The sequence below is a fragment of the Zalophus californianus genome, chromosome X (genome assembly GCF_009762305.2).
Source record: "Zalophus californianus isolate mZalCal1 chromosome X, mZalCal1.pri.v2, whole genome shotgun sequence".
NCBI classification, from domain to species: Eukaryota; Metazoa; Chordata; class Mammalia; order Carnivora; family Otariidae; genus Zalophus; species Zalophus californianus.
Window position 1 is genome coordinate 15,696,583 of NC_045612.1, and position 23,067 is coordinate 15,719,649.

The 23,067-nt window shown below is 47.7% G+C and overlaps 1 protein-coding gene across 3 annotated transcripts in view; it reads right to left on the reverse strand.

The window, feature by feature from the left end:
• Positions 1 to 5,213: 5,213 nt before the first annotated feature.
• The window catches only part of VGLL1 (vestigial like family member 1), a 28,551-nt gene continuing 10,697 nt past the window's right edge, over positions 5,214 to 23,067 (reverse strand). For 2 of the 3 annotated variants that reach the window (XM_027608676.2, XM_027608675.2), the window contains exons 2-5: positions 21,912 to 22,138; positions 12,305 to 12,709; positions 10,367 to 10,426; positions 5,214 to 6,501 (exon numbers count right to left, since the gene is read on the reverse strand). In XM_027608676.2, the coding sequence (XP_027464477.1) occupies positions 6,461 to 6,501; positions 10,367 to 10,426; positions 12,305 to 12,709; positions 21,912 to 22,113 (708 nt within the window). In that variant the 5' untranslated portion in view covers positions 22,114 to 22,138 and the 3' untranslated portion in view covers positions 5,214 to 6,460. The remainder of the gene's footprint in view (positions 6,502 to 10,366; positions 10,427 to 12,304; positions 12,710 to 21,911; positions 22,139 to 23,067) is intronic. The other variant, XM_027608677.2, reaches the window with a different exon arrangement.

Sequence of the window (23,067 nt, forward strand, 5' to 3'; positions counted from 1 at the left end):
TCACTCTCTTCCAGTCTCACAAAAGGAACAGGACTCAAAAAGAGAATGGCTCTGGGTTATCAGCGGAGCTTTGAAAGAACAGAACCGATTTTGGTGCTTCCCAGTGATCACAGCCCACAGAGAGAACCACTGTTCATTTTCTAAGAATTTTCTGTGTAAGACACTTATGAAAATGCTTGTAAAAAGCTCCAACAGCACAAAAGGGTATATCGTGAAAAGTAAAATGGCCCTGACCGACACCACCACACACACATACACACTGCACACACATCAGCTCCCCGAACCCACTCTGCAAAGGAAATCACCGTTGACAGATTGTCTGAGTTTCTCCCACTAATTATCTATGCATGTGCCACACATGTACAAACACACATATACTGGCTACGTATATACATACACACACATGCGTGCCTGCATATACATACACCCGCCCTGTGTTTCAGAGAGAGCCTTAGTCACATAGAAGATCATGATTAGTGGTGCCTGGGTGGCTCAGTCGTTAAGCGTCTGCCTTCGGCTCAGGTCATGATCCCGGGGTCCTGGGATCGAGCCCTGCATCGGGCTCCCTGCTCCGCGGGAGACCTGCTTCTCCCTCTCCCACTCCCCCTGCTTGTGTTCCCTCTCTCACTGTGTCTCTCTCTGTCAAATAAATAAATAAAATCTTTTTTTAAAAAAAGCATCATGATAAATGTGAATGGTACCCCTGAAGTTGTGTAATACGGTGCAAAGCAACAACTTCCCCCCCACACACACACTAACATCTCCTTTTCCAAAAGAACCACAAAGGGATAATACCAAACTGCTATTTTGTAACCTGCTTTTCTCAATTAATGATATTGCTTTCCATTTCGGCATACATAAATCTACCCAACTCTCTGTACCTGCTCCCCAGTGTTCGATTGTATAGATGTATTATCATTTATTTAGCCAATTTGTTTTTGACAGAAACTGGGACCACTTCTAGTTTTCTTGCTACTACTAATACTGTAATAAACAATTACACCTCTTTGAATTATAGGCATATATTTTACAATGAGCTTTAAGTACTCGTGTGTGTGCAGTGCATGTGTGGACAGTTTTTGTACTTAATATGCATTTTCATGACTATAGATCTGCAGCATTTTTTTAAAGTTTATTTATTTATTTATTTATTTATTTAAGTCATCTCTTCACCCCATGTGGGGCTCGAACTCACAACTCCGAAATGAAGAGTCGCACACTCCACCGACTGAGCCAGCCAGGTGCCCCTATAGCATCGTTTTTAAAAGTTGTACATTATATCGTATTGGACGGATGAAACGTCATTTGTTTAACAAATGCCCTGCGGCTGGGGATTTATGCTGTTCCTGATTTTTCACGATTATGAACAATGCAGTGTTGAACACCTATACACTGAAATCTTTGTGCATTTGTCAAATTATTTTCCTCGGATACATTCCTAGAGGTGAGGTTGCCAGGCCAAGGGGTATGCCTATTTGGAGGAGTGGCTGCTTCATTTCAAAGAAAAACTGCCAATTCTGTCATGCAGATTTGTTACACAGAGGTCCTCCGATATGATGGGGGGGGCATTCAGAGGTAGGTAGGCGATTGCCAGCCCTGATGCAGCAGGGCAGGATAATAGCCCCAGGGAGGTCCTCGTCCTAATCCCAGGACCCTGTGACTATCTCCAGCGACACAGCAAAGGGGAACTAAGGGTGCAGAGGGAATTAAGGTTGCCAATCAGGTTCACTTAAAACAGGGGGATTATCCTGATTATCTGGTGCCCAAGGTAATCACAAGGATGCTTGACAATGGAAGAGGAACCAGGCACTAAAGTTAGGGGGGCGAGCTTCTGGGGGGCTTCAACCTGTGAAAGGTATAAGGGGGGAGGGAGCAGAGGTGAACAGAGAGAGACTCGAACCAGGCACACAGTGAACTGCACTTCCTGCCGCCGAACGGCAAATCTGGGGCCGCATTTCTCCCTTCTGCTCCTCAGTCGCCCCGATCCTGTTCTCTTCTTTGAGCCCCAGGATGGCAACTGTTGCTAGGTCCTGTTGTAAATACATTTGTTTCAAAATGTAGCTCGGCAGAGCTGGAAATGACTTTAGGGATCATCTCATTTTCCACATAGAGAAACGGAGACCTGGCAGGGTGGGGGGCCTCAATCAAGAGGACAGCTAGCGACCTGCGGAGTCAGGACAGGAACACGGCGGGAGGGTGGGGGGTCCTCACTCAGGGTTTGCAGCAGCATTAGGAAAAGGCTGCTCAGGGGCGTCTGAGTGGCTCAGCCCCTTAGGGGTCCGACTCTTGGTTTCCACTCAGGTCATGATCTCAGGATTATGAGATGGAGACATTTGTCGGGCTCCCTGCTCCCCTCTCCCCTCTCCCTCTCCCTCAGCCCCTCCCCCCATTCGCATACACACTGTCTCTCTAAAATAAATTTAAAAATATTGGAAAAAAAAAGAGGGGTGCCTGGGTGGCTCAGTCGGTTTAAGTGTCTGACTTCAGCTCAGGTCATGTTGTCAGGGTCCTGGGCTCGAGCCCCACATCGGAGCCCCACATCGGGCTCCCTGCTCCAGAGGAGGCCTGCTTCTCCCTCTCCCTCTCTCAAATAAATAAATAAATAAAATCTTTAAAAAAAAAAAAAAGGCTGCTCATTTGGAAAGATTAGTGGAGGGTCACCATTTTTACCAAAAAAGTAACCATCACTGCTATAAATAGACTCAACTTGCGTCAAAGCATAATCATTAAAAGAAAAAAAATATAACCAGACTGCTCTTTGAGAAGATCTTTGAGACTTAATCTTAATTAAATTTATTAAAAAATAGCAACAAAACTGTAAGCCTTATAAAAATGCAAGAGCCTACTTCATCCCCACTAATCTGTAAAAATTCACAGCGACATACGGTTTTAAAATCTTACACAAGTAAAGGCATGGAGATGGGCTATTGCATTATTAACTGCACGTGTGGAAGATACAAATGGTTTACTAAATTATTTTCAATTCATTATATCAAGCTAGGGAAACCATATGGAAAGGGCAGAAATCGTTTTTATGGGAGAGAGAGAACGGTTATATTCTAGTTAGCATTGATTTGTGGAGGGATGACTTTATTTCCAGTACTACCTGTGATGCTGATTTGTAGAATGGAAAAGTGCTCCAACACCAGTCTCAGTTGGATCTGCAAACAACATTCTTACTTAGAATTCTTTTTTTTTAAAGATTTTATTATTTTTGGGGGGCGCCTGGGTGACTCAGTTGTTAAGCATCTGCCTTCAGCTCCGGTCGTGATCCCAGAGTCCTGGAATCGAGCCCCGCATCCGGCTCCCTGCTCCGCGGGAGGCCTGCTTCTCCCTCTCCCACTCCCCCTGCTTGTGTTCCCTCTCTCCACTGTGTCTCTCTCTGTCAAATAAATAAATCTTTAAAAAATTTTTTTTATTATTTTTTCAAGTAATCTCTACACCCAACATGGGGCTCCAACTCATGACCCTAGATCAAGAATCACAGGCTCTTCCAACTGGGCCAGCTAGGCACCCCTCTGACTTGGAATTCTTAAGATGGTTTTTGCTACTAGAAAAAGGAAGTTGTCACCTTTTTCTTGCTTTTTCGGTACAGGCATCATTCAAGTGCGGGAGTTTCCCATTTTAAGCAATTTCCAATCTTCCCGGCTGTCAAGTTCAGGAATGGGCATGTGTTGGGGGGGGAGGGGCGGCAGCTGGTGAGTCAATCAGGTCACTTGCCCATTTCCCAAAATTGTAGCTAAAGATGTGAATGAGGTTTGTGGACTCTAGCCCTAGGCTCCGACTTCCCAGGTTCAAACCTTGATCCATCTGCTAATTCTACACCCCTCACCTCCAAACTAGCATCTCACAAGATTATCAACTAGGAGTGTAGATGAAACCACAGACAACACACAGGGCCAGCTACCCCACCTTTGAGTGTGAATTTGTAATTCTGAGAGTAAATTGCCAAGGTGAGTCAAAGAAATGCTTTTCGAGTTAGCTTTTTTGGAAGTGAGGTGGGAAAGGAAAGGATGTGTATAGAAAGGCACAAGTCTAAGTCTAGGATTGAGTAGGAGTTGATCTGGGTGGGGATTTACTGGTGTATGTCAGAGGGGCAGGGGCCTCTCAGAGGCAGGAGGCCTTGTCTTCCCTCTTTATTACAGTGGGAAAACAGATTACGGCTTTCAGCTTTATTCAAGGGCGAGCTTCGGAATCTGCAAGGAAATGTTACCAGATTTTACCAGGCTGCAGAAGATGCCAGCCTTCTTGGAATCATTTCTTTTTCCCTAAATAGCATATTAAGAGTTCAATCCTGATGGTACTTATCATCTTTGAGCACAGATGAATCTTTCTAGCGTGAGCCAAGAGAAACACACACTTGTATAATTAAGCATCACAAGTGCTAGAATCAGCCCCCACCCTGAATTTCCCCAACCATCACCTAAAAAAGAACATGGCTTTAGAAGGTAAATGACTCCGAGAGAAACTTAATAGCCAAGTATCTTTTCTCTCACTAATCTAGGAAACCTATGTAACACACTGGAAAAACTGTAGTCTTGAGACCGTTACTATGTTAAACTGCCAAGGTCGGGATGCCTGGGTGGCTCAGTCTGTTAAGCATCTGCCTTCAGCTCAGGTCATGATCCCAGGGCCCCGCATCTTCCAGCACATCATCCAGCATCGGGTACCTTCCTCAGCAGGGATCCTGCTTCTCCCTCTGCCTGCCACTCCCCCTGCTTGTGCTCTCTGACGAATAAATAAAATCTTTAAGATAAATAAATAAATAGGGGTACCTGGGCGGCTCAGTCGTTAAGCGTCTGCCTTCGGCTCGGGTCATGATCCCAGCGTCCTGGGATCGAGCCCCGCATCAGGCTCCCTGCTCGGCGGGAAGCCTGCTTCTCCCTCTCCCACTCCCCCTGCTTGTGTTCCCTCTCTCGCTGTGTCTCTAATAAAAATCTTTAAAAAATAATAATAAACTGCCACGGTCATGGATTCACTCATGCAAGAGCTGTGGTCTTTATTTACGCAGCAGATGGGAGGACAAAGATCGAAGAGCCAGGCCAATGTTAACCTTTGTTAAGTAGTATGGTGGGGAGACCTTGGGCAGGTCATTTACCAAGCCTCAGTACCCACATGTATTACATGGAGGTAATGCCAGGCCCAGGGTTGCTGGGAAGGCGGCATGAGATCATGATGTGAAAGAATTTGGAACAAAGAGCATAACCCAAAAAAGTCATTTTATTGTCCACCCTCCGAGCTATTACACAGGGGCAAGTGGGGGGAGGGGTGCTGCATGGATGGTGAACATTGACAGCAGGGGTCTCTGGGGTTGTCACGGGCTAAGCACCAAGCTCACACTGGCCACAAGTTTTTCTACTAGATTAGAGACATGAAGGAGTTTGAAGAAATTTGTCATTTTATCTGGAACAATCTGTGGGGAGGTCCTGCTGCCACATCTAAGATGCGGTGGCTATCCACATGGGTGGCCCCAAAGGCTCTGTGCTGAAAAGAGCTAATGGTTCCCAGATGTCACTAACAGTGAAAGAGCTAAAGGGAAGCCTTCATTGTTTGTGGAAGCCAGGTGGGCCCCTGTGGAAGGCTGGAAGATGTCACCAAGGTCCAGCTGAACACCTATGGGGGGGGTCAGATGCCAGAGTCCTCATCCTCAAAGTGAGGGCAGAAAGAAACTCATGGAGCCGCAACTAAGAAATGCTCTTGGCACAGAACTTAGTCTAGGCCCAGCCTGGGATGCGGCAGTCGGCTAACTAATTTCCAGTAAGTTAGTTCTCAGATTCCTCAGCAACTCCATTTGGAATCATTTTTTTTTTTTTTTTTTAGAACTGAGGAGTCAAAAATTCCAAGCGAAAGGACTTCATTCATGAGAGGCTTCCCGAACCTTTTCAGCTTCCTTCTAGACTCTGAGGATGCAGGGAATGCCCAGCCTCAACTTCCTCCATGGGTCTTGCCCACCCCATTTTCATTTTGCCTTTGGTAGAAGCATGAGGCCGGCTGGCCAGAGTCTGGGTTAAGGCTAGACAGCTTCAGGCCACTCCTGGTATCTCCTCCATTCAGTTGGCAAAGTGGGACAACCCCATAGCACACCATATGGTGTCTTGGTTTGAAAGACCCTGCTGGTAGAGGGTTAAGGGGACTGATTTCTAAGTAGGAGGGCAGCAGGTGCAGGGAAGGTGGGAGAAGCAGGCAGTGGGGGGGCCTCTATGGTTCCCATCCCTGAACTGCTCTTTTAACCATTTCACGTGCCGGTGAGTCACTCAAGTTGGAAAACTCCTGCCACAGGGCGCAGGTGCCAAGGAAGAGAAGTGTCAGATTTTGCGGGGAACAGCAACGTGCTCCTGGCGCAATGCTCTTTAGTGACGGAAAGAGAAAAAAGGACGGTGCAGTCTCTAGACCCTCTAGATTCACAGTAGAAAATCACGAGCAGGTTTGGAAAAAGGAATTCTCTTCTTCGGACTGAGGTTCAATAAAAGAACACATTTCTTCGCTCTGGAGACTGGCTTTCTGAAAAACAGGATAAGCGTGATGAGGAAGAAGCGGTTTGAATCCTGACTCCTCCGCTGCCTCGTTGTGTGACCTCAGGCGAGCTACCTAGCCTATCTGAGCCCCACATTCTCATCTGTTCAACGAGGCCACTAATGCAACCTACCTCCCAAGATTCTGGAAAGGAGCAAGTGAATTAAACACACGGAAAACACTTCAAACAGTGCCTGGCACATATATGCTCAATAGATGTTAGCTACTCTTTTGTTAAAGAGGCATGTCTTTGGGGCGCCTGGGTGGCTCAGTCAGTTAAGCATCCGACGCTTGGTTTTGGCTCAGGTCATGATCTCAGGGTCGTGAGAGCGAGCCCAGTGCTCACAGAGAATCCGCTTGAGCTTCTCTCTCTCTCTCTCCCTCTCTTACTGCCCCTTCCCCCAACACGTACACACACTCTCTCTCTCTCAAATAAATAAAATCTTTATATATATTTTAAAAAGAGGCACTGTCTTCATATGTAGTAGAATAGAGTTGGCATTGTAGGGAAGATAAGGACTTGGAAGTCAGAGAAAGCAGACTCTGGCACTCACTCACCTTGACTTTGGGCAAATTACTTAACCTCCCTAAACCTCAATTTTCCCATCCTGTGAATGAGGATAAAAATAGCACCTGCCTTGTAGGTAGCTACTGGTTCTTATTTTGCTTCACTTCCGTGAATCTTATCATTCTCCTCATCTCTAATGACCTTTTACTTCCTTCCACCTCAGCCAGCCATTCCTATGGCCAGACAGCTAGACTCTGTCATCGCCTACACAGGCGGCACCCTTGCCATTTCAATTTCAAACATCTACTCTCCACCCACTACCTCCCATGTCATTGGCCTAAGTAGTCTTCGCACTACATGTTTCCATAACCTAATCCTCCAGTCCATCAGCCTCCACTACCCGTCTTCCCCCATTGGCCTCCTTTCCCTTTGTGCAGCTCAGAGACCAGGCTCCCTTGTTACAGTCACTCACTTGCAAATACCCTCAGGGTCGTGGGATGGAGCGCCCCCCCATCGGGCTCCGCGCTCAGCGTGGAGTCTGCTTGTCCCTCTCCCTCTGCTCCTTCCCTTGCTCTCTTTCTCTCTCTCAAATAAATAAATAAAATCTTTAAAAACGGGGGCGCCTGGGTGGCTCAGCCGTTAAGCGCCTGCCCTCGGCTCAGGTCATGGTCCCAGGGTCCTGGGATCGAGCCCCGCATCGGGCTCCCCGATCCGCGGGAAGCCTGCTTCTCCCTCTGCCACTCCCCCTGCTTGTGTTCCCTCTCTTGCTGTCTATCTCTGTCAAATAAATAAAATCTTTTTTTTAAGATTTTATTTTATTTATTTGAGAGAGAGACAGAGATAGTGAGAGAGAGCAGGAGTTGGGAGGAGAGGGAGAGGTAGAAGCAGGCACCTCGCCGAGCAGATGACCTCTGTTTTCTCCATCAACTCTGGGGCAAGAGCCTCAGCTGAGAGTGCAAATCTGGGGGTCGAAAAGTGGGCAAGTATGGAGTCATCAGCTTCCTGAGTGCACAGCTGAAGTTTGAGGTCAGGAGTCGCAAGTAGAAACAGCGGGGTGGGGTGATTTTCCTGAGTGCTGTTTGGTTAGCGTGATGCACAGAAGGGAGACAGTGAAGTTCATCCGGGATGGAGGTTTTGGCGGGTGAGCGTGATGGATGGGGGGAGAGGAAAAGTTGCTGAGGGAGGTTTAGAGAGGTTAAGTAATTTGCCTCGGCCAGCAGGAGGGGACTGGGCCCATATTGGAGGGGCAGGAGGAGACTTGACCTTCCTTCTTTCCTTTGACCAATCTTTATCTGGGGCCTCACACAGGAAACCTTTCAGAACTACTGAAATTCCTACTGAAACGTTCATCGAGTTCACTTGGAAACCAGGTTCATACAAAATATACAAAGAGTCAAACGTTTAGAGGCAATGGAGTTCCATGCCAAATCTACCGGAAGTGAGGACGTGGAATCTGTGCATTTCAAGCTCCCCCGTGGTCTTCACCATCAGCCAAGACTGGGAGCCTGGTGGTGTGCTGAGGAGCAGGGACTTTGCTGGGGTGCCCGGAAGTGGCCGTGCCCAGCAGTGCCCGTGCCCTGCTGCCTCCCTCTGTCCAGAGCCACAGTGGCAGGAGAGCTGACTTGGGACAGTTGGCATAGCCGGGTACCCACTCCCCATCTCCCCTCAACTAGTCTCGGCTCGGGGAGTCCATCCCCTTGCCCTTTGCCCAAGGTAATAGGGTTCCCGTGCCCGCTGTCCCATATTACCCTTATTCTAGGACGGTGTCCTGGCCACGGATAGACCGTGAACCCATATGCCCTGAAACGATCCTACCAATTGCCAACTCTCACTACGGTACACTTGATTTAACTTGGAATTGTTTCTCAGGATTAATGTGTATTGTCATTTATGATTGAGGATGGCTTTAAGACTGAGAGCAAAGAGAGGAATACCCCTTGCCACCTGATGCTGGGTGATCTTAAGGCAAGTCTTGTCGCCTGTTCGAGACTCCGTCTCCTCATGTACAAAATGAGAATATTTATGCATTCGTTCAATCCCTATTCCCTGAAGACCTGTTGTGTAAGGCACCAAAGATATGCACATACACAATTCACAAGGTCACTGTGGGCACCGAGCAGGACGGCATGTGTGGGATCCGGCTCATAGTCCCCACCCGTACGTGTTGCTGTTATTTTTTTCGCCTTTTAAAGGAACTATTTAAAGCATCAAGTTTTCAGTAATTCTAAGGCTTAACATTAAAAAATGTACAAACTATTAACAAGTACTTAGAGGAGACTTTATAATCCTGACTTTCATTAATTAGTAGGCCAGCAGAACTCATCCTCTTGGGTAGAGATTGATGTGAAGCCTGACTCCGCCACGCTAAAGCTCTTGAACCAGCCCTAAATCCATCTCCTCATTTGGGCATGGCCAATTAATCACCAAGGGAGCTTATGGCTTGTCCGTTAGTCTGTCTTACACAAAGGCTTCAAACAAAAGAATCTGTACTGTGTCGGCAATGTATTTTTACTATTTCCTTCTTCACCATTCTATTGTTTCCAGCACTCTCTCATCCATCCACTCAACAAATATGTATTCCCCTCTGTGCCGGGCTCTGTTGCAGATGCTGGGATGTGGGTATACACCCCTCAAAGTCTTGGCCCTCAAGGAGCTAACATTCTAGATCCTAAGCATTTACATATATTATTTCATTTTAATCTTCATAGAAACTCTATTGGGGGGGCCACCCTATCTTAATCCTCATTTCACAAATGAGCCAACTGAAGAGCGGAGAGGTTAAGAAATGTGCCCAAGTTTCTGAAGCTAGTAAGTCATGAGCCCGGATTAGAAGCCAGGCCATAAAGAGCCTCATGCCTTTCCCCCCCAGACCCATATCGTTCCCATTTGGAAGTTACTACTGACACTTTCTGAATTGAGCGTGGAGCCCAGAGTCCTGGCCCTTAGCCTCAGGTGACATTTTCCTGGGCCTCAGAGTCCTGGGGTAGCCCTATGTTCTAGGCTGAAAACTAAACATCTGGGACAAGCAAACTAATCCTCATGAATTTGCTCATTTCGCTGAGTCATCTGGGTTAAATCTAGCTCGGGTAAGAGAACGCAATAGAGCTGCTCGGATAGCAAAATAAGAAAATGGTTTAAAAAAAAATGGTCAAGACATTTTACAAGGCACAAAGTACATGGGCTCTTTGAGACTAAGATGAAACAAATTCCAGCCATGAAAATACTAAGTAACAGAAATCGAGGTCTTATCAATTGAAGAGCCTGGTTTTCACACTATGAGCTTCTCCCCAAGTTTTATTCCCAAGCTGTAGGGACAAAGTATCTAAGGCAGAACCTGATACCGACTTTCACTTGCAAGGTTGGCACTGGCAGGTCCACCATCTGGGGGGAAATATATTTTCTTATCTAGAAAGGAAGAACACATGATTAGAAATCTCCAGGGACTCCAAATGGTCTGCCCCTCAGTTTATTTTTAAAGGTTATTTGTTTGTCAGAGAGAGAGAGAGAGAGAGAGAGCATGAGCAGGGGGAGGGGCAGAAGCAGAGGGAGGAGCAGACTCCCTGCTGAGTGTAGAACCAGACTCGGGGGGGGGGGGCCCTCAATCCCAGGACCCTGGGATCATGATCTGAGCTGAAGGCCGACGCTTAACCCACTGAGCCACCACCGAGGCGCCCCCTGCCCCTCAGTTTATAAACCCCGAGCACGTTTTCTCTTATCAGATGTTACAAAAACAGAGACGTTTCTGTTTTTAAGGTACCTTGGGGTCTTGTTCCCATCTTACAGGCAATGTTCCTGACTTCCCCAACAGATCCTAGACCATCAGGCCAATGAATACAACTGACGTCCATGTTAGTAGGAGAGCGTGAAGTTTTCAGTAGTCAGACTTGGTGATAGACATGTAATAATGTGTCTAGAGGTTTCAGAAATAGGATCATGCTTGCATCATAATTTTGCCATGATGTGCCTGGCGTATAGTAGATGTTCACTAAGTATTTGCTGAATTGGGTTTGAACTGTATAGTTGTTATGTTTGGGAGGTGAGGATTTGAGCCATCTGTGTTCTAACTAACTGCTGTGTGTATGCGAACACAGTTGGCCTAATTTTTCCTCTGAATCCAGCAGGAACAAATTTTTGAAAAAGAGTACAGGAGAGGGAATTTTCATGGGTTTCCCATGCATGACATTTTTATGATTTACTCTTGAAGTACATTCCTAATCAAACTCTGGAAATGATAGAGTGGTATTTTAATGAGAAATTTGTTTTTGACATTAGGCTGGAACACAGTGCCTGACTTAGGTAGGCTATGCTGAACAGGCCCTTTGTGTACTGTATAGTTAGTTCCGAGTAAAGGCAACGTCTAGCAATTTCTTTCAGGCATAGAACACTAGAACTATAGACATGTATGGACTAGGGGGTTGTAAAAGAAAATCTGTCGAGTACAGAATGCCAGAGGATGTGGATTTGGCCCCATGAAACCATAAAATATATATATTATTACCAATGTTTCATATGAAAGGCAAATCTTGTAGCAGATTGGGTTGTTCTGTTGGTGAAAGTATACTTCAGGCCAATTCTCCCCGAGCCTTTACAAAGAAGGGAGTCTTGTTCTTTGGTAGGCATTTGGCATCTAGTAGGCACTGATTAAATATTTGTTGGGCGAATGAGTGAATGAAGAAGTGAATGAGCCTTAAGGGGGTTTTAGTTCAGGGGGCGGGGTGGTGGCCTGGGTGCAGACACCCAAGGGAGACCGAGCCGTGGCGGTCTCCAGGCAGCTGTGGGACAGCTTCTACAGCGACTTTGAATTTTAATGTTTGGAGCAGACGGTTGGTATCGATTGCCCTTGTTTCTGCCCAGGAACCTGGCATCACTGCAAGTTGCCAACCTGTTTAGAGGATAGAGTTTTGAGCCTGTAGGTATGTCGGAGAGTTCTGTTTTACAAGTGGATTATTTGGTGTCTGACGGCGAGGTGAATGCAGGACGCTGCGATTTTAGGCAGCAGCCTAAATCGTTTTTCTAGTGTAAGTCCAAGTCAGCAGACTGGGGTGACCATTTGGGGCCAAGTCCATCTGGCTGGCTATCTATGTAACCCTGAATCATTAATCTGTGAATGTTGATGAAGCTTAGTGAAGATCTATGGAACATTGAAGCAGAACATTCCAACCCTCAGAAGCCCCGTGTCTGAAGAGGGAGCAATTAGCCTTAGCACCCCATCTCATTGCCAACCCCCTCTCAACTACAACCAATCAGAGGCGGTCCTCCAGGTACCTGGAGGCATTTCCTTACCACGGGCTGAGCTGGGAGGCAAGTCACAGAGCAATCCCACACTTCTGGCGACCTGGGCAGAGCTGCAATCTTCCCACACCGTGGACTCCTGAGGATGGGCTAGGTGTCGGTCTTGCTGGAGGAGACTTAGGAAAGGCTCATATTTCCCCTCAGGCTGGGGGTCTGGAACCATGTGCCCACTGGAGTAGGCCTGAGAGTAGCCAGACTCTGAGGAGCTGGGGTTGCCTAGGGAGGGGTAATGCCACAGCTCATCAGACTGAATGGAGGGGCTCCCCGCCAGGGACAGGGGATACTGATCCGGAGTCATGAGACTGCAGTTGGGGGCACCATATGCAAAAGATGCTTCTGGCTCTGGCTTTGTCCACGGAGAAGAGAAACGCCACTGATTTGGAGGCATGTCACTATCTGGGAAGGAAAGATTTACAAGACATGTTAGGTATTTATTGTTTTCAAAGTGGAAATAGCTTAATTTTTTTCTGGTTACTACAGACTCTATTTTTTTTAACATGAAGAAGGTGTAGAAAAAGTAAAACAAAAAAACAAACAAACAAACAAAAACCAAACCCCACTCTGACTCCAATATCCAGAGACCACCAATGTCTACTTTTAGGTATACTTCTTTCTAGGATTTGTTTCTATTCAGGTCCACATGGTTTTCACATCACATGGGATTTTTAAGGCGGCTTTTGCATCATTAAAAGATCACAAATATCCTCCCCTGGCAATGAACAGAGCCAGCACCAGCACAGTATTATTCAGTTATATACACAACACTGTGATGAACATCTTTGCACCCGTGTCCACCGAGCCCCTCAAGGCAACATTTCTAGAAGTAAAATTGCTTGATTAAAGGTGATTTGTGTTTGGTCATTGCTGGTTGGCTTGATTTTATAGCTCGTGGTTTGAATACACCAAATGGAAGGACACCACAGAATTTTATAAAGGGTTTAATGCTCACCTGTTAATAAGTCACTCATACAAGTCTAGGGGTCGAAACCCCATTTTCTAGAGGGATCAGGGGCATGGGGATGCTAAGACTGGACCAAGTTAGCAAAGCAGGTTAGTCAAGTAGGGATCTGAACTGGAGCGGTGAGTGATTGCTTGGATCTCTTCCTGCAAAAGCAAAATGCTCAAGGTCAAGCGGTGACTCAGTTTCTTCTCGCAAAGTTCATGTGGACTAGCAAGGGGGGATGGAGTCTCCTTTGGTCTCATAGATACTCTTCTAATTGTGCCTAGGGTACCAGCTGAATCTGAGTGTTCCAAAAGTCTAGGGCAGCTCACGACATGGATGGATGTGTTCCCCATTCGCAACACCCGCTCAGGCAAGAGAGGCGGAGGGAGAGTGCTCTGGCAGATGGTGCTTAAAGCCTAGAGCCTCTCATCTATCCAAGATAATGAAGGAGGGGTGTGGGCGTGAAGACAAAGGAAGATTGGAGGGCTGGAGAGACTGTCTGGTCCCCTCCGCACCTCCCCTGCCCCACGTGTGTCTCTCCCAGCTCTCCTGAATGTTCCACTTGCCTGGTTGTTGTACAAGATAAAAGCATCTTGAGTGGTCTGCACAGTGACACTGGAGCGCCGCCCCCCGCCTGCCCTCCCATCATAGCTTTTCATGTAATACAGACGGGAAGAGCAAAAGAAGTCGTAACTTATGTGGCACAGACATTCACCCAACATTTCACATCGCTCACAATGAGTCGGGGGGGGGGGGGGCGACGGTTGGCTTCTTTTAATGAAACCAAGGGCATGAAAACGTTAAAATTTGTTCTTGGGGATGAATGCTACTTTTGAAAATTGATATCTACAGACTGGTAGCGATTCAGGGCACTGTGTAGCACAAAGAGAGTGATTAAGCTGACTTAGTATAATCACTAGGCGTGCTTCACGTTCAATAAGGGTACTGCATGTTCTGAGCACAAGTTAGAAACAATGTGTAGCCCGACAAGCGGGCAGTTTCCATCCGAACTGGCCTTACAGATCTCATACATATGACCTAGAGGCTGAATGCTTGAAATGGGCAAGGCAGGGCCCCAGTGGCTTTTGAATATTTCTTTTAACTGCTTCCCTTCCAGAATTTTCTTTTCTTTTCTTTTCTTTTCTTTTCTTTTAGGCCTTCCAGAATTTTGTGATCGAAATGTTCAGGGGAGTGGGTGGTGTGCCACTGTCCAAGGTCCATCTGGAGTGCACTAGAGCACAGTTTGGACGGCAGCATGGGGGGAGGCAGTGTCCCAAATCCCAAATTCACAGCAACCCCATAGTGGACCCTGGGTGACCTGGCAAAAGCCATCTTTCCAGAGCAGACTTGGATGTTGGTGACCCACGGGGTGGAGACCCTGAATTTGGGGGGGCACTCTTTCCAGCAACCACGCTCACCTACCCTGTGAACTCTGAAGGCATTTCTAGGTCACAGTCCTGACTGGCTCAAGCGGCTGTTGCCACCGCTAGAAGTGACCCTGGTGACCCTTTCTTACCCAAGGTCCCCCACTCTTAGTTACCTCTAGAGATGAGAGAGAGGGAGCCCTGGGGAAGACTGCTGCTTTATCAAACCCCAGACTACATGAATGGAGACCAGTCCAGGAACATCTGGGTTCTAGGACACTTGGGGCCGCCTGGATTTTCCTTTTAGTAGGAATACAAAAGGCTTCCATTCCATATACTCCCAACTCTGAGCGTCTAGACCCTGCCTCGCAGTCCCATCCTAACCTCAGAGAGTGCCCGGGAAGGGGCGGGGGGGCGCGTCCTGGGCTGAGCACAAGAGCCCACAGCAGCAGTAACAACACTTGAGGGCTGATGTGGAGGGTGGATGGTGTAGACAGTAGTTGCAGAAGAGAATTTTCAGAAGCCATTGCTCAGTGCACATCCATTTCCAGGAAATGATACACCAGAGGCGGGTAGGAGCGGTTGCAAATCCACAACAGTTTTGTTTACTGAGCACTTATTATGGGCCAGGCGCTTTGCTTAGCACTCTGCCCACATGAGCTCACGTGATCCTCACAGCGACCCGGATGACAAAATAAAGACTTGGAGCAGCTTGCCTAAGGCCACGCAGTTGGCAAATGCTCTGGCTGGCTGATTCCAAAACTCGTGCCCTTTGCAGCTCCGTCTCTCGGTATTGCAGTGAGCTGGGCGCTCTCACACACTCCTGGGGTTGGACAGTGGCAGGTGGGCATAAAATCTCTTGGGGCAATTTGAATGCATCCTTTGATCCAGTCATTCCCCTTATAACAATTTAGGGATATAATCAACGATGTGTGCAAAAAATGTAGCTACGAGGATCGTCAAAAGGATATTTACAATATAGTGAAAAATTAGCAACAACCCGATGTCCAAAAATTGTAATAGATTCGGTACATCTATAAAAAGGATACTCTGGAGCCATTAAAATGATGTTGTAGGGGCGCCTGGGGGGGCTCAGTCAGTTAAGCGGCTGCCTTCGCCTCAGGTCATGATCCTGGGAGATCATTTAGGTACAAAATGATGTTACGTTCGTTGTAAAACTTAGCATGTGTGCATAGATGCACGTGTGCTTATGTCCTGAATGCTTATCTTTGTTTTCTAATTTTCAAAAAATAACAGTACTTTTGTGATTAGAAAAAGTTATATATTTTTTAAGATTTTTTTATTTATTTATTTGACAGAGCACAAGCAGGGGGAACAGCAGCGGGAGAGGGAGAAGCAGGCTTCCCGCGGAGCAGGGAGCCCGATGCGGGGCTCGATCCCAGGACCCTGGGACCATGACCCGAGCCGAAGGCAGATGCTCATCGACTGAGCCACCCAGGCGCCCCGAAAAAGTTATTTTTTTTTTTAAAGTAAAAACTGAGGAAACCATTTGACTCACTGAATTGGAGTCACAGTTGTAAAAGACCAATCCATAATGGCTTGCTTTCCTTCCACCCATCCTTCCTTCTCGCCCTCCTCCCCTTTCTCTGTCGCTGCCTTTAATACAAATCCTGCTTTATGATGAAGTTAAGACCAAGCACCCTCTGAACATCTTGCACCGTGACAGTCCAACCTTCGGCCTGTCCGATCTGTACGCACTGACTTTTCCTTCTCTGCCTTCTTGGCTAGTGGTGCTGGCCTCTTATTCATTCACCCCAGAAACAAAGAGGATGTTGTTTGTATTAGGCCGAGGTTGAAACAACACCGGGGACAGGACAGCTTACGGGACCCGGTCCCGTTCCAGGGCACTAGGGCGGCCTGCTCGGCCCCACTCCCTCCTTTACCGTCGCCTCCCCGGGGTACCCAGTCTTTTGCCGACTACCCAGAGCCTTTATCCGGATGAAAATGAAGATGAAACACAGAGCGTGTGCAGTATTTGCAAGTGGCTGAGAGTTCAGGATCGGAGTCAAACTGGCCTGGTCTCAAATAGCCACCCCTTACTGGCGGTGGGATCTTGGACAAATCACTTGGCTCTCTGAGCCTCAGTCTCCTCCCCAGGATAATGGGCACAGTGCGGGTTAACCAATAGCTGGTGTGAGGATTCAATGAGCTAATCCATGTGGGAGCCCCCAGCAAAGGGCCCCGCACACAGGACGTGTTCCATCATTGTTAGCCATAGACAACAGTATTAGCGACATCCTTCTGGGCATTAGCCCTCTCACTGGGGTGTTGTCAGGGTCTACAAAGGCAGGACAGCGGGCTAGTAAAGAGTCCGATGGACCTGGGTTTCAACCTCTAGCCCTCACTCACAGGCTGTGTGACCCATCTCAACACTTAACCCTAGCTGGGCTGTGTTGCCTCCTCCGTGAAGTGAGGACATTAATATCCCTTGTAAAGTGGCTTTGGGAAATACAACAGGCATGCAGGAAAATGTGCCAGTGTGCCACCGGGGGCGTATTCACAAACTAGGTAACGAGCACCCAGATCAAGGAACAGAACATGGCCGCCACCCCGGGGAGCCCACCTCCCCGGAGGTAACCGCTCTCCTGTCTTCTGACACCAGATTCAGGTTGCCTATCTTTGACCTTCAGAAATCACAGTGGCTTTTGAGGACTGAAGTGACTGGTCACTGGCCCATGGTGTCTAGCGTCCAGTGGGGCCTCACTCTGCGTTGGTGCGGATGCCTCTCCCTCACCAGAAAGAAAGACGCGAGGTTGTCAGTGTTCACAAGGGCCAGGAACAGCTAGCATGACTCTCTCTCAAATGGTTATTCACACTCAAAACAAACAAACCAGTGTTTCCTCCCCACCCCGACTGGATTATGGTTGAGAGGAGAGAGGAGGAGGTATGATCTTTTGAGTCTCGCTACAAAAGACCTCTGGGAGCTCAGTGGGGTGGGATGTGCATCCGGACCCTGACCCCCCGCCCCCCAGAAGTGGCAACTACCGCAGCTTCTCTGGTCACCTACTCTGAAATCCTCAAGTGTCCTTTTAGAAGGGAGATAATTCAAAAATGCCTTCAGCCTGTGTTTTCTTTTCTAAAGTCCAGCCAGTATAAAATATACATAAGTAAATAAAAAAATAATTTGGATTTGGGAAAAACAGCCAGGAAATTCGATGGCATTTCCTAGCCACATGGGCCTCTGTGTTTGGGCTTTGCATATTTGGCTTGACAGAGCGCCCTTAGAAAGTGGCCGCGTCGGTAACGGGAGCCCATGAATGGGAGCCTGTTCTGTTGGGCATGGTTCAGCCAGGGCTCGGCGGCCTGGGGCTGGCCTGCAGGGCCTGAGAGGTTGCTAACGGGCAGTAATGAAAGGCCACTTTATGGATTTCCCACCATTTCCGAAGCTGTGGGGCTCTCACATAACACCTCTTGTGAGAACTGCTGGGGGACTGGTCTTTCATGGGGCCTCTCGTGAGGCAGCACAGCTTATGAGAAACTTGACTCTTAACCGTGATAAGAGGCCTGGAGGAAGACAGACCTCCCTTTGCTCAGTCAGCTGGACCAACATTTGCCCCACCTGCCCCGCACTCTGTGAGGAAGACATCGTCACAGTCAAGGGACCCGTGAGATTCTCACAGGGTAAATGCAACCAAGAAGGTAGGCAGAGAAGATGGCTGTCTCTCTGTTTGGCCTCGGAAGGTTGGCTTAGGCAAGAAACAGAGCCACGTCCAAGTTCCCTTCACGCACAGGAGCATCACAGAATAGAATGAAGTCAGAAGGCATAGGAAACCATACAGCTGTCACATGGCAGAAGCCCCTAGAAAACGTGCAGGCTTCCAGGAGGTGCTTGCTGCTCTGTGATCTTAGTGCTTTGAAAGCAGGCCCCCATACCCACTCTCACCACTCAAAAAACATGTCAAGCTTTCATACCACCACACAAACATAACGAACACCTACATGGCACTATGTGTCAGTGGCCATGCACGACCTCATGGACCCCTCCTATAGTTAAGTGATCCTCAGCTTTAGAGAGGAGGGAGCTGAGGCACAGACAGAGGAAGTGATGTGCCCTGAGACCACATTGTCAATAAATGGTGGAGCTGTTTCTAAAACCACACACCGCACTCTCTTCGGTGACTCCATCCATGGCAGACATCAGTACCCTATGATGCGAATCACAATTTCATTCATTCAAGTGATATTTACGGGGCACCTTCCATGTGTCAGGCTTGGGGCTAGGGACTTGGGAAGTAGCAGTTAACACAGAGGCCCTGCTACCATGGAATTCAGTTTAGAGAATGGGGGGAGACAAGAAAGAAAACACATAAATATATAACATGCCCAGTGGTAACAAATGCTAAATAAAATAAAATAGTGTAAGAAGACAGAGGGTGACGCGGGGGGGGGGGGTGTTTCTATTTTTTAAAGAGATTGTGCAGAGAGGGCTTGGCTGGAGAGGTGACATTCCGATGGAGACCTGAATGGAGAAAAGGGGGAAGTCATGCAGTTATCTGGGGGAAAGAGCATTTCAGGGAGGGGGTGGAGAGGTGCAAAGGGCCTGAGGCAGGATTGTACTTGGCATGTTTTACGAATAGTAGGAGGCTAGATTGGATGAAATGAGGTGGGGGTGGTAGGATATGAAATCAGAATGAAAACAGGGCCCCATGCAAGACTTCTGTATTTGCTTCCAAGTGAGACAGGAAGCTACTGGAGGGTTCTGAACAGAAGAGACATAGGACGAGACTTTCCTTCTGGTGATATCATTCTGACAGCTATCTTGAGAACAGACGGAAGGGGAGCAAAGGTGGAAGCAAGGAGACCAGTCAGGAAGCTACTGCAAAAATCCTGGGCTGAGATGACGGCTTCCTGGACCAACACGATAGCGGCAGAGGTGGGAAGACGTGATCAGACCTTGGATATATTGTGAAGGTAAAACTGCCACTGTTTCAAAGGACTGGGTATGGGGTAGGGGATGAAGAGAGGAGTTAAACATGACTCTCAGTTAACTGGAAGGAGGCGGCTGCCATATATTGAGATGGGGAGACGGTGGACAGAGCGGGTCGAGGAGGCAATTAAGAGCTCAGTCTGAGACTCATTGTTTGTGATTCCTAGTAGATATGTGAAGGGATCAAGTAGGCAGCGGGCTAGACAGGACTGAGATGCAGTCTGGGCTGGAAATAATGCATTTGAAATTGACATAGATGGTACTTAAGACCAAGAGACAGAAGAGATCCCTTAGGGAGTGAGTGTAGATAGAGAAATTGTCTAAGACCCGAACACTGGGGCCTCCAAACATTTAGAAGCTGAAAAGAAGAGCACGTCCAGCAGAAGAGACTGAGGAGTAGTAACCCAGGAGGAAGGAGGAAAACCAAGAGAAGGTGATGTTATGGGATCCAAGTGAAAGAGGCATTTCTAAGAGGGGGGAGCAACCACCTGCAGCCAATGTTGCTGACAAGTCAAAAAAAGATGGAGATAGGGAAAGACCATTGACTTGGCAAGTGGAGGTCACTGGCTAACCTTGATGAGAGTGGTTACGGAGCGATAAGGATGAAAGCCTGAGTGGAGGGAGTTCCAAAAAGCAGTAGAGGAAGAGGAAGGGTGCATGGGCGTAATTTTTGAGTCTTCCTATGAAATGGGGCAAGAGGCCAAGAGTTGGTTTTATTTCAGGCTGGGTTTTATCAGGCAAGCGGGACAGAGGATGTGAGGGACTGTAGGTAGATGGCACTTACAAGGGAGTGACGATAATGAATCCAGGCCAGCGTGTTCACAACTCAGTCAAAGCCAAATAGCCAAAGTCCATGCATGTGAAGTCCACGCATGAAGAGCTTGGGGTTCTGACTCTTCCAAGGAGCTGATTAGATCCTCTGAAACCCACTTACCCCATTTATCAGCTCTTAATGACACATTAATTCCCCCAAATGACTCAGTCAGTCATTCTTGCTCTTGCTCTGAACTACTCAACACACCTTTGGACATCACAGCCCCACCCTCCAGCCACCCCACTGTGCCCATTGCAACTGCAAACTGCATCGTTTCCTTTAGTGTCTGCTGCTACCGTGCGCCCTTCCACATGTTTGCTTAACTCCCAAGAGTCTCAGAAAATCACATCACCTGACTGGAAAAATAATTTCTAGGACAGAAGTAAATTCTGCAAAGGTGATGTACACCAACTCCCCAACCAGGTCCAAAGAGCAAAGCCAGAGTGATGGCTTCTGAAAAGAGGGGAGATCTTCCCCCCACCGGCAGATGGCCCCCCACTTGGCATCTTTGCACAAAGTGGACAATCATTTGGAGGCATGTACATCCTCCCATGGGGGCCAGGCATTCAACGTGGGTGCTGGGCAACTACAACGGAGAATTCTTAAAATCAAGCAGACCCCGGTCTATTGCACATTTCAAAGTGGTGAATGGACTCCCATCCATCTTGCAGGGTGACTTCTCCATGAGGCACAGCAAGTACAGTGCCTAGGGCCCGCAGATACTTTTTAGGAGCCCATGAAAATGTTTTAACGTCTTTTAAAATTAGAAGAAAAATGAATATAACAAAATAATGAATACATAAAAATGAATCCAGCCTGGATTAAAGTTGTGTTTATACCAATGCAGGGTCACAAAATGTCCTCTTTCATAGCTGTACTGAGGAAGAGGCCCATAGAGTCAGAAATGTCTAGGGTCTATGAAAGTCCTACTAGAGCCCTGACAGCTTAATTTTTATAGCTTTCTCCAAACCTGGGTATTTTCATGAGCACTCTTTGACACAGCTATCTTGAAATAATTGTTTAGAGATGTAAGAATGCTTGCTTATTTATTTATCTATTTATCAGCATCTGCCTTTGGCTTAGGTCATGATCCCAGGGTCCTGGGGTCGAGTCCCACATCGGGCTCCTTGCTCAGCAGGGAGCCTGCTTCTCCCTCTGCCTGCCTCACCCCTGCTTGTGCTCTCGCGTTCTCTCTCTCTGACAAATAAATAAGTGAAATCTTTAAAATAAATAAATAAATAATGAAGGCTGATAATAGCGAACCGTCACGGCGCTCCTAACTGTGTACTAAGCAGTGAACCCAGCATTGAACGCAATTAAGGAAAGAACGAAATAGGTGAACTAGCTTGATTACACAGTGTTGATTTTCACACTAAACTTCCAAGAAATGGGTGCAGCTTCTCACTTACGGTGTGACTTGCCTTCTGCAAATACACACACGTGTCAGCGCATCAGGGGCTTGGGAGAACAGGTCTTTCCGTGGTAGCCTTGATCGAAAATTCCAGCCTCCTCCCTCCCAACATGCTCACCATTCCTCAGGATCACATCTGTGCTCTGGCTCAAGGGGCTCAATCCCTGGGGGCTCTTGACATTGCTCAGAGCTCTGGAGAAGTGTTCGTCCACTACGCTGCCGATGTCCCCTTGGAAATAGGTGAAGAGGACACACCGGGGATTCCACTCAGTCTTTATAGGTCTCTGCAGCTGGATATCAGTCTTCCCCATCTCTTCCATGGTGAGCAACACAGGTAGGGGACAGCTGCGGATCGAACACAAAATGTTACTGGCACGATTTTTTCCAAGTGGCTTGGCTATAGTTTGGAGGAGAGGCATTTTGGGGGCTCCTGAGCGGTGCCAGGAAGCTCAACCACCATGCGCGCTGGTCTGAGGACCAGGGTGAGGAGCCTCCTCTGATCGATGTTCTGGGAACAAGACAGAGGTCTACGAAGGGCTGAGGGGGCCCCCAGGAGCCACGCAGGAGAATTATCTGGCAACTCACACAGTAGAAGATCAGCAGGAAGTTTAAAAAAAAAAAAAAAAAAAAAGGCCATTGAGGACAAAAGAGCAACTTGCCTTCTGGGGAAGTGCCTTCCTCCTCCAAAAACAAATGAGCGGAAGGTTGACCCAGAAGTGCATGTAGATGCTCCTGGACAAAGGCCTGGGCCCCCCTGGAGAGCTTGACTAAGCAATCCAGTGGGTACCTCACTTTTCATAATAAACATTGCTCTCCATCTTGACCCCTTGCATGCGAGAGAATAAAACACATCAAATTCTCCCACTCCGCTGTTGTTGTTGATCTACCTAGGATGGTGTCCCACCCCCACCCCCCACCCCCCACTAGAAACGGGCAATTACAAAGGACGCCAGTCCTCAGGCCTCCAGACAGATATATTCTGAACCAAGTACAGATTTAAAGATCAACATTCTCTACACTAATGTATATGGCAACATTGGTGAAAAGTTCCTGAAAGATTGTCAGATTGTCAGCCCTGTTCACCGCCATATCCTCTGCACCTAGAACAGTGCCTGAGACAGAGTCTATGCTCAATAGCTGTTTGCTGAGTTGCCTTAAACTTGGCTTCCATCATAGCATCCTAACCGCGAGCTCCTTTAGAGAGGGGGCTGTCCTCTTGCACCAAAGCCAGGACCAGGCATACAGTGGTCACTCGAGACATGCTGTGTGGCCTT